The sequence below is a fragment of the Otolemur garnettii genome, unplaced genomic scaffold, assembly GCF_000181295.1.
Source record: "Otolemur garnettii isolate 467f Iridium unplaced genomic scaffold, OtoGar3 scaffold00079, whole genome shotgun sequence".
Lineage (NCBI taxonomy): Eukaryota > Metazoa > Chordata > Mammalia > Primates > Galagidae > Otolemur > Otolemur garnettii.
This window is the reverse complement of record NW_003852474.1, coordinates 4,977,395-4,989,479: the sequence shown is the minus strand read 5'-3', so window position 1 is coordinate 4,989,479 and position 12,085 is coordinate 4,977,395. Positions and strand designations below refer to the sequence as shown.

General features: G+C 39.3%; 1 protein-coding gene across 1 annotated transcript in view; it reads right to left on the bottom strand.

Annotated features, from left to right (window-relative positions):
* The window catches only part of MFSD9 (major facilitator superfamily domain containing 9), a 16,814-nt gene extending 5,909 nt beyond the window's left edge, over window positions 1-10,905 (bottom strand). The window contains exons 1-3 of the mRNA XM_012807936.2: window positions 10,823-10,905; window positions 9,277-9,320; window positions 421-550 (exon numbers count right to left, since the gene is read on the bottom strand). Of these exons, the coding sequence (XP_012663390.1) occupies window positions 421-550; window positions 9,277-9,320; window positions 10,823-10,892 (244 nt within the window). The 5' untranslated portion in view covers window positions 10,893-10,905. The remainder of the gene's footprint in view (window positions 1-420; window positions 551-9,276; window positions 9,321-10,822) is intronic.
* Window positions 10,906-12,085: the final 1,180 nt, after the last annotated feature.

Below are 12,085 nucleotides of genomic sequence, written 5' to 3'. Positions count from 1 at the left end.
GAAGTCGGGAAGCCTAATTACAAACTCTAAGCTCACTAAGGGAGGGGAGGGAATGGTCACCACAGCACTGGCCTGAGACACTTAACAAATTCCTATTGACTTAATGCAGAGCTGTAGCAACAGGAAGGAGGCAGGGTGTGACATGGTGTGGGTCACTGACAGGCCCAAAGGCCTCTAGCCCCAAGCAAGCACAAGGTTCTTAGCTCCGTTAACAGAGCACCCAGCTGATGCTAAGTGCTCTATTAACAGCAGTTGCTGTGTTATAGTTCCCATTGTAATTGCTGTTGTCCTTAGACTCACTTTACATAAAGTGACTAATCAAAGAGGCAGTATCAGGCAAGAACAGCCTTCTATACTGAGACAGAGATTTAGTTTTGAATAAAGACACACAGATACATGTAAACAGAAGCCAGAACTCACCTGCAGGGACTCTAGCCAGGACAAACAGGAACACATTGGTGGCTGCTCCAAGGAGGAGATAACCCAGGGCGCTGAGCAGAATGCACACCAGCAAGGAGGCCTGTCTTCCCACCACATCGCTCCAGCAGCCCTGAGGAAAGCAAGAAACAAAAACTCTTTGACTCACTCCTTAGGGTCACATGTAACCTCTACCCTGCAAATACCCACAGCAAAGTGACCCAGCTGAAAACATGAAAGCATCTGCTTTACGGTTCTCAGATGCTCGGCTCCATCATGCTAGCTGCCAGAGTGCGTTATTTTCTCTGGTCTTCTGGCACAATAGTAGTTTCCATTGTCCAAAAATAAATCGATGAAAATAATTTTTAAAAAGTAAAGAAAAAGCCTGATGATCTGGTACCTGAGAATAGAAGGAAAGATGAAGTATAATTTATAAAGCTTCAAGTCTGTCTTCATTCTCATTACTTTATATAACTCCTCAAAAACCATGTTCGCTATCAAGCACAGAAACTGAAGTAGCAATAAAAAAATCTAACAAAGTCTCTGACCAGATGACACCCAATTTTACCAGACCTGCAAAGAACTGGTACCCATTCTGCAGAAATTATTCCCTAACACTGAAAAGAAACAAATCCTCCCTAACAGGTTTTCAGAAGCCAATGTTGCATTGATTCTAAAGACAAGAAAAGACTCAGGAGAAAAAAAAACAACAAAAAAAACTACAGACCAATTTCCCTTATGAACATAGACACACAAATTCTCATTAAAATCCTAGCAAACCAAACTCAGATGCACATCAAAAAAGTAATTCACCACAACCAAGTGGACTTTATCCCAGAGATGCAAAGATGGTTCAACATATCTAAAAATGTAATTCATCACAAAAACAGAAGTAAAAAGATCATATGATCATCTCTATTGAAGTAGTAAAGCATTTGACAAATTCTGCCCCCTTTTTTGATACGAATGTATAACAAGAGAAACGTAGATAGGACTTACCTCAAAATTGTAAAAGCCATATACAACAAACCCACAGCCAACATTACACTGGACCGGGGTAAAACTGAAAGCTTTCCCACTTAGAACTGGAACCAGACAAGGTTGTCCACTATCACCACTTCTTTTCAACATAGTGCTGGATATCCTAGCCAAAGCAAACAAACAAGAGAAGGAAACCAAAGGGACCCAAATGGAGGAAGAAGACGTCAAACTATTGCTCTTTGCTGATATTATGTGACCCAAAAGATTCTACCAAAAGACTCCTGGAATTGACAAATTCAGCAAAGTCTCAGCTTACAAAATCAATGTACACAAATAAGTAGCATTTTTATGTGCCAACAACAGTCAAGCTGAGAACCAAATCACAAACTCAATACACTTCAAAATAACAACAAAGAAAATAAAATACCTAGGAATACATTTAAATAAGGGTGTTAAAAGATCTCTGTAGGGAGAACTGTGAAACACTGAAGAAGGAAATAGCAAAGGATATAAACAGATGCAAAGGATATAAACAGATGGAAAAACATACCATGTTGATGGATCAGAAGAATCCACACTGTTAAACTGTCTATACTACCCAAACTGATCTATAGGTTCAATCCCAGAACAATAACAAAAAGAAACCACGTTTTCTATTTAGAAAATACTGAAAACAAAATGAAGACTACAAAAAATACCAATATCATATTTTGAATATCTAGAAAAAATGATTATATGCTTCATGTTGGACCAGAAAATATGCTATATAGCCAAAGCAACCTTAAGCAACCAGAAAAAATTGAGAGGCATCAATTTACTAGACTTCAAGCTATACTATAAGGCTATAGTAACTGAAACAGCATGGTACTGGCACAAGAACACAGACATAGATCAATGGATCATAACAGCAAACTCAGATATAAAACCCTTCTCGCATTTGATTTTTGACAAAGCAAACAATCACATACACTGGGGAAAGGAATCCTTATTCAATAAATGGTGCTAGGAAAATTAGATAGCCACAAGTAGAAGATTAAAACAGGATCTGCACCTCTTACCACTCACAAAACTAAGACATAAAACTATAAGAATTCTTGAAGAAAAAGTTGGAAAATCTCTTCTACACAGCAGCCAAGATAAGAATCTATGAAGGAAACCCCAATGGCAATCACCACCACCAACAAAAAAGACTTGATCAAATTAAAAAGTTTCCGCATGGTCAAGGGAACAATTGTTATAGAATGAATAGGAAAACTACAGATTGGGAGATGCATGCTATACATCAAATAAAAAGCTAATAACCAGAATCTCAATGAACTCAAACAATATGGAAGAAACTCAATATGGAAGAAACCAGTAATCTCATTAATAAGCATGTAAAAGACATGAACAGAAACTTTTCAAAAGAAGATAGAGTAATGGCCAACAAACATAAAAAATTGTTCAAATCTCTAGTCATCAGGGAAATGTTAAATCAAAACCACAATGAGATATCACTTAACTCCAGTGAGAATGGTTATTATTAAAAAGTCCAAAACAACAAATGCTGGCATGGATTCGGAGAGATAGAAACAGACTTACATTGCTGGTGTGACTCTATGGAAAGTAATATGGAGATATTGCAAAGAACTAAAAGTAGACCTACCATTTGATCCCGTAGTCCTACTACTGGGTGGTATTTACCCAGAGGAAAAAGACATTTTATTAAATAGACACCTGGCTCTTGAATGCTCATAGCATTACAATTCACAAATGCAAAGAAGTGGAAACAACCAAAGTACACAACAATACACGAGGGCATTAATAAAATGTGGTATATGTATACCACAGAATACTACTCAGCCATTAAAGAAAAAGGTAAAATGATACCTCTTGTATTCACCTGGATGGAATTGGACACCATTCTTCTATGTGAAGTATCACAAGAATGGAAAACCAAATACTACATGTACTCACTACTAAATTGGGACTAATCAACACTTATATGCACATACAGACATAAACTTATGAAAAGTCAAGTAGGTGGGAGTGGAGAGGAGGGAATGGGTAAATTTACAACTAATGGTATAATGTACGCTATCTAGGTGATGGGCATACACCTAGAATGATCCAGATGGTACAGAAGCAATGTATCGAACCAAATATTTGTACTCCCACAATATTCTGAAACAAAACAAAATAAATCCCAGAACAATAAAACTACATTTTCTATTTAGAAAACACTAAAAAACAAAATGAAGACTACAAAAACTAACAACCCTAAACTTGCTTATATTTTTAATAAAATGGTTATACAGTATACTGTTTTGTAATTTGCTTTCTTACTTGATATGACTTGAATATCATTCCATGTAATCAAAAATTTGCCTTTTCTATTTTTAATCCTATTCCATATTCCACTACCTGCCAATAGTTACTCAACAAATCTACTTTTTGTTTGATTTTTTTGGTTCAACTTTTAAAAAATAATGCTACGATAAACCTTCTCATAGCAAACTCTTCAAACATTCCTGAAAATTTCCTTAGAACAAATTCCTGGAATTTGAGTGGTTAAAGTTAAAAGGCAGGCATATTTTTAGGCAGCTGACATATATTGACTCTCCAGGAAGATCTGTAAGTGAAGGGTGTCTCTAAAAAGCACAAAGCAGCCGCCTCCTATTATTCAGAGGGAACTAACTCTGTAAAACCCAGAGCAACCCTGAGCGAAGCAGTTAAAGTTGACAAAGCAAAACATTGGGCCAGAGAAGAGTAAAGTAGGAATGAACTTATTCAAAGGCAGAAGGAACAACAGGGCAGAGGGGCCCTTGTGAAAGAATGTGTAGTGAGGATAAGATGCAGTCAGGCAGGCTGGGCAGACAGGACTTGGTTGGTCTGGTCAGTTGAGGTCCTGCCTGACCTTCACCCCTTGTCTCCCATTTGACACAGCTGGTCTGGTCAGTTGAGGTCCTGCCTGACCTTCACTGTCTCCCATTCTTACTGTTCTATAAATTTAGCTCACACCTTAAAGATATCTATCTTAAGTAGTTTAGGTGGAATGATTCAGGAGATTAACTTTTGAAGTGGAATGCTGTAATAAGTCACTGAGTTATACTTAAAGTTAATGTGATCTCTGCTTTGAACTACACAGATTAGGAAAGAATGCCACACTGGAAAAAGGGTAGCTTTAGGTATACAAGAAGAAGAAATTTAAAGACTACTGAGCCGTTTCTACCACCCCTCTACCTTGTCTTATCTTTTGTAGAGCTTTTTTGTGTCTATCATCTCTGAATACTCTAACCTGCCACGTACCCTTTGTTTCTTCCTGGCTGTCCTGTCTGCTCAGAAGGGGTCTGTCAAAGCTTCTGGCCAGGGTACTCCCTGGTGTGGCTTGAACTGTCTCCCTGGAAGGACTATGGACAAATTGCCCGTGAGGGTGGCAGGTAGGTTTCCTTCTTCTGGCTCTCTTTTCATAAGGGACATTTGCCCATCCTAGTCTGTTTTTGTGGCTGTGTGTCTTTAAATTCTGTCTGACCACCCAAGAACCCGAAGTTTAAAGCTCCAGCACACTTTCATGTGAGTGGCAACCCTACATACAATGTAGGTAGGAGACTCTCCGTTGACCCATATTTCAACCAACACTGTGCACTGTCAATTTAAAAAAAGTGCAAATTTGACTAAATGGCATCTTTTTATTATGTTTACCTTTTTCCCTGATAATTATTTTAATGTTTGCAGTGGTTATTTGCATTTCCTCTTGAGGGACACAAGCCATGTGACATGTCTGCCAGTTGTAACTTCTGTGTTGGGGAAACCCCACAGTGCTGCCAGGTACAGGCTCCCTTCTAAACTATTCTCAAGGCAAGTCTGGATGTTAAGAGCACAGAGGTGACCTGGGATGGAGCCTGCCCAGTAGGGATGACATGCTTCATGATGATGGCTGAACACACCGGCAACTTGCTGAAAGTCTGGCTGTGAGGCACTTAAGAGAGGAAAGCAGGGAGCAGAATCTGGGAGATACACAAGGCAGGAACGAAGCAGAGGCCAGAGAGGGGCCCTTGGGCACCTGTGCTCCATGTGTGCTGCATGGAGGCCTCTTGGCCTCACATGTGAGGCAGGGATGCTTCCTGGATGGATGGCAGCAGGTGAGCAGAGCTCCAGGGCTGCCTTTTAGCTCATTACTACAAGATCTCCACACCCTATACTTACAGGTCTAGCTAAACACAAGCCTCACTTGCAGGCTGAATGCTCTGGTCCTTAAAGATGCAACTGGAAGTCACAGGGTGAGGCTTCTGAAACAGTCCTGTGCAGGTGGAGTTGGGCGCTGGCTACCTTGGCCTTGTGCTCTTTGTCCTGCCTGTCTTCCTGCTTAGCACGTCCCCCTCTATGTTGAGGCTTGAGCAGCCGTCTAGTTAAGCATGGCCCAAGCAGGGTGACAGATAGCAGGAGCCTGGTGGCAACTCAGACAGCTGGGCAGTGTCGGTGGCATGCTTCACTTTTCTCTTCAGGGTGTGCTAGAAAGGCTCTGTTACTCACAGGAGGACATCAGCTTGACCAATATGCCCAAAGGAACCAGAGCGCCTCCATGCTGACCTACTTACATATTGAGGCTCTGGGTGGGGTAATGTTTGAAAAAATGTCATTGCCTTAAAATAAAAATTGCTAACCACTATGACGGCAATGGGGCACTGTTTGAGAAGGGTGAAGAAACAGCGTCCCCAGGGTGGTGTGACATCCAGGAGAGCCCCAACTCTGGTTTCTGCCAGTCCTGGCTGGAGGAACCTGAGTCAGCGTCCCGCTTCCCATCTGCAGTGACGATCCATAACTTCCCCCACTCTCTCCAAATAGCCATGGAAGCAATCTCAGGCCGCTGCTCTTCCTTATCAATTGCCAACTATAACTGTGCCCATTCTCCATTTTCATTGTTTATTTTTTTCTGAAGGACACCAAAAATCTCTTTACATAAAGATATGAACTATCATAAAATTCTTCTAGGAAATATTTTGAGGGCAAACTCTCCAAAACTATAGTCCTCAACCATGAATGGGTATCAGTATCCATCCGTGGCCTGTTAGGAACTGGGTTGCACAACATCACCTGAGCCCTGCCTCCTATCCCACCGCCCAACTTCCCTCCCCACCCTGGGGAAAAACTGTTGTCCGTGAAACAGTCTCTGGTGCCCAAAAGGCTCTGGTCTGTGGCCTGTTAGAAACCAGGCTTTACAGCAAAGGTGAGCTGGAGATGAGTGAGGAAACCTTCATCTGTATTTACAGAGATTCCCTATCACTCACATCGCCACCTGAGCTCTGCCAACTGTCTCAACCCCCTCCCTTAAATCAGTTCTTGGTGCCAAAAAGAACCTTTGGGCACCCTTGCTCCAAAATACTGTCATCCTTCTCCAAATGTCACGAAGCCTAGTCCCTAACTTTCATTTCAATGGATTTCAGAAATTCCCTCTACTCTTTTGATTTAGGTAAAGAGTCACTGGCCTCCTTGTGGTCACGGGGCAGTGGGACAATCAGGTATAATCTGGTGACTACACCTTTGGGCCGGGGCCAGGTTACCTGGGTTCAACTCTGAACTCTTTTCATTCCTTGCTACTTTACCTCGGACATACTAGGTAACCTCTCTATGCCTCACTGTTACTGCCTATAAAACAGGAGTAATAATGATATCTGCCTCACAGTTTATTTTTCCCTCAACACCTCCTATGTGCTTAACATAAAATGAATTATTAAAGACCCACACCCACCCTTTATGGATGGTTCTATCAGATAAGTTCTCAGAACAGGGTCCAAAACATAATAAGTACCTTATAAATGCTAGTCATTGTATTAAAATAAATGCATTAACAAACATTAGCCAAATCTGACAGAAAACATTTTTTCTTCATAGAAATTTGTTCTTACAATTAAAATAATTTTATGAAACTTATGATTAAATATGTACTTATAAAAGTATTGGCTAAAAAATATAGCTATTTCTATTTTATTTTCTCTCTCTCTCTTTTTGTAAAGACGGAGGTTTTCTTTATTGCCCTCGGTAGAGTGCCATGGCATCACACAGCTCACGGCAACCTCCAACTCTTGGGCTTAGGAGATTCTCTTGCCTCAGCCTCCCGAGTACCTGGGATTACAGGCATCCTCCACAACGCCTGGCTATTTTTGTTGAAGTTTGGCTGGGGCTGGGTTTGAACCCACCACCCTTGATGGGGCCGGCGCCCTGCCCACGGAGCCACAGGCACCCCCCCTAAATTAGCTATTTTTCTACCTGAAATGTTTCTAAGGAAGGTTTTTTATTCCAGCTACAAGATAGATGAAATGTCCTCTGTAAGCAAAATTAAACAAAAGATCAATTTGATAAAGTGAGTACGGTTATAGGTGGGAATAAAAATGAATATTCCTAAAATGCTAACTGTGTGCTAGGTGCTCTGATAAGCAATAGTATAAAAATAAATAAAACCTGGCCTTTATCTCAAGGAACTCAGAGTCCAAGAGGAGAAAAGTACTTGAATAATTAACATATCTTGTGACCTAGCATCTCTGACATAGGAGTATATACACATCTAGTATTGGGTAGTGAGTTTAAAAATAAAGCAGAAAAGGTATTTATTGAACATGTACTCCAATTCTTCTTTCACACGAAAGTATATAAAAGAAATTTTGTAGCTCTTCCTGACAACTGTAGGATCTGATAAGTCTAGTTATCTATTTACATTTTTCTGTCATTAAGACAATAGCAGATGACTTTTAGTTAAAAAATAAAATGGTCTTAGAGTCTGAATATGCGATTAGGTAACTCAGTTAAATTATTTAAATCATGAGTCTTAATTTCCTTCTACAGAAAAAAGAGATACCAAACTATTCCGCTGGGTTATTAAAAAGTTAAATGAGAATCCAACTACTATTGTTACACAAATAAGACTTCACAAAAATCAAGAAATAGCTATTTACTTAAAAATTCAATATAAAATCTGAATTCCTTTCAAAAATATTTTATAAGGAAGCAACTCTTAGGAAATAGAAGCATACGTCACGTCCACTAACATGTGAGACCACCAAGCCAGCTGTTGACATGCCTGAACCACTGGACATGGAGGTCTCAAGACTAGTGTAGCCACAGTAGACCGCCAACGGGAGAGGTCTCTTAGGTTCTAACATGAGTAGTGAGAAGCAGGAGAGGGACAAACCATCTCTGCTCTTTCCACTCCATGTTGCAGACATACAACCACCCCAAATGGCTCCTTCCGTCTCGGGAATTTTCAACTGGTGTGCTGTAGCACACTGGTGTGTCATGAGAGGATCTTAGGTGTGCCACAAGGTTTTTAAAAGATTGTTAATTAAATTATTTTTGGAAGATGCTCAAAGTGTAGTACGTTTATTCTTTTTGTAGTCTCTTTTTTTTCTTTTGATCAACATAATTTAAGTGTACCTTGAGATAAAGATTGAAAAACACTGATCTATATACTTAATAAAGCATTAAGCTCAAAATGCACAACCTGAAAAAGGATAATAGAAATCTAAGGGAATTTAATTATGGTCAATTAAGTGAAACAAACAATAATATTGGTAATACCTTTTTGTTCCTTTCTTCAGTTAAAAAGTTAGCAGGGAATTGCAGGGAGAACATTTTACAATTTAAAAATTGTTCTCATCTAGTATTACTCAGTGTGTTCCATTCAGAACAAGCCATCCAAACCATTTAGGCCGGCACCTCCTCACAGGTCAAAAGGAAGACAAATGAGAGAAGGATCCTTCTTGATCTGCCAACGCTCTACATCTAATTATCTGCATACTTTTTGGTAAACCTCAAGCCCTCACTTCTACTACACGCGTGATGGATGAACCTCAGCATCATGTGACTGTATTTTTAAGACCCACTGCCAGATGTAAGACAACTTACCACCAATGTGCTAGAAAAGAGTTGCAAAACACCATAGGAGGAGCCTGCAAAAAACCAATTGATAACATCAATAAAATCAGCTAGATCTGATACAAAAATGAATTAATGTGATAATAACATAGACGCTGATAGAAAAACATTAGGGAACAAAGGCCATTCTCTTTTTCTTTGAGACAATCTCATTATGTCACCCTCAGTAGAGTACCGTGGTGTAATACCTCACAGCAACCTCAAACTCTTGGGCTCAAGCAATTCTCTTGCCTCAGTCTCCCAAGTAGGTAGGACTATAGGCGCCCACCAGAACGACTGGCTATTTTCTTGTTGCAGTTGTCATTGTTGTATAGCTGGGCCAGGCTCGAACCTGCCAACCTCAGTGCATGTGGCTGGCGCTGTAACCACTGTGCTATGGGTGCTGAGCCACAAAGGCCATTTTTTAAAAAGAAATGTATCCACATCTTTTTTGAAAAAACGCAAATATAATTTTTAATAAAAGGCCATCAAAATAAAAATTGAGCACAAGAACACAGAGTAAAGGCAATGGTTGACCTCAGGGACCCTTTCAGACAGACCTCTCCACCTTGCATGTCATAAAATTCCATACAGAGTACTAAGGGAGGAGAAATATGAATCTCAGAAAAATCCTACTAAACCTTAAAATTTTAACATTGTCTCATATACCTCTAATTTTAAAGTTTTGTGCAATGTTTTATAAAGAACTTACAAAGTTTTATGGAGTTATTTTACCTCCATTGTCATGTAATACGTCCCTTCTGCTTTTCCTAACAACCTTCAAGCCATTGGGTGTAGTTCCAAGGACATTTCTCCAGGGATCTACAAATCATGTCAGGGACCAGGATTTAATAAATGTTATTTAATAAATAAATAAATAAAAATTTAAATAAATAAATTAATAAATGTAATAAATTTAATAAATGTTAATAAATGTCTGTCCCCAGACACTTGCTTGTTAAGTTTCTGAATGATCAAGAGCTGTTGGTTTTAATTTCTCATTAACAGAGTTCTAAGCCCTGCTATCTTGTGCCTCTTTCCTAAACCAGTGACTTCCAGATGGAATTTTTATCCTGCATAGGCAAAGAAACTCTACTGTCCTCTACAATGTGGTGGTAGTGGTGCAGGAAACCTGCAAGTAATTTTCCAAGGCTCATCCAAACTCTTTCCCATAAGGTATAATTTTTGAGGATTATGTTTCTCTCGCATTAGGTTACAGGTTCCTGTAGAGTACCTAACGTTTAACACACACAGCTAACTCTGTGGACAGGCTCAGTAATATTGGTTACACCACTACTGTTATGAGACACGGGGCTAATGTTCAAACCTCAAACCTTTTCAAATACAGATAGTATAGAAAGAGATGAATTATATTTGCTCTAGGGTAATTATTCTGAAATATTTGGAAATTTGTTATATCTCATTTTCCACTTACCTTTGGATAATATATTAGCTATAAGAGTGAGGTGTTTTCAGGTACTTAGTTCAGAGTATTTACAATTCAATGCTCTGAAAACAAGCAGGATTAACCACTCACCTACTATTCCGGCAACTGTGGGACTTGCTCCAAGGGACTTGACATGAAGGCTCAATAAAGGGATAACCATGCTGACACCAAACAAATCCTAAGAGAAAACAAACAATGACTAACTCAGATTAGTCACCAAAGCCTTGGTGTTTTTAAACTTGTAAACCTTAAATTACGAACTGATTTTAAGAAATAAAACCAGTATCTAAAATTTTAAGCAAGCAAGAAATTATAATTGTATCCTAAAACAGAATGCCATACTAATCAGCTGTCACCTGTAAATGCCTCGATTGCCTTGACCTAGAACTCATTTTAGCTTTAGCTCCTTTGTAACTGACTCTTAACATTGAAGGAAGTGATGCTACAGAAGTACCTCCAATGCAACAAACAGCCCAACACTTTCTGTGGATAATGAAGTAGGGGGGGAAATGGAGGGATAATTCATACTTATTGATGAAGCAGAACTTGCTTAGAAATATAAATTTCCTTCTGGAGTTAGCAAAAGCAACTATGTCCTAGAACCTGAGGTTTACAGCCTCATAGGGTGGTGAAGAAAGGCTCAGTAAAGAAGGAAGGAGAAAGCCAGGCGGAAGGAGGACTGGGGAAGGCCAACTCGTTCCAGTTAAGTTATAAAAAGTGCACAGCTCTGGGGTCACACAGGCAGTTCTCAATTTTGGCTCCATCACCTACTAACTTGTATCCTTGGGAAGTTATTTAAAGTTGCCAAGCTTTACTGCTGTCTTCTGTAAAAAGGGAATTAGTGCCTGAACATGAAGTGGTGTGATGGTTGAGAAAGACCCAATCCACAACAGCAACTGAAACACATTTTCCCCTTTCTTCAGTTCTAGGGATGACATTTGGTACGTATTTTGAGTTAACAGACAAGACTTTTATTTTTTCCTTTAAATTTTTTTCACTTAGTTACTTGCTACAACTAGCTTAGGGGAAGAAAAGCCTATTTCACAAACACAGTTTTCTTCATATTCAACCTGGATTCCTTCTTCCATAGGAACCTGGTTAACTGGAAACAAGGAACATGCATAAGAATATGTTTTCTTTAGACCGAGAGTTAATCTTTCACTCCTCCCACCAACCTGTGTATTCACATAATTATAGAAACATAAACTTCCACATGAACTTTTGGGGGCCTTTTCCATGGTTACATCTTTAGATGTCCATATAGCTAAGACTGAGTCTTAAATAGATCATAAATATATATCACATGTACCAGAATAATAGTTTATTATTTTTATTGTACAATTACCTAAAATT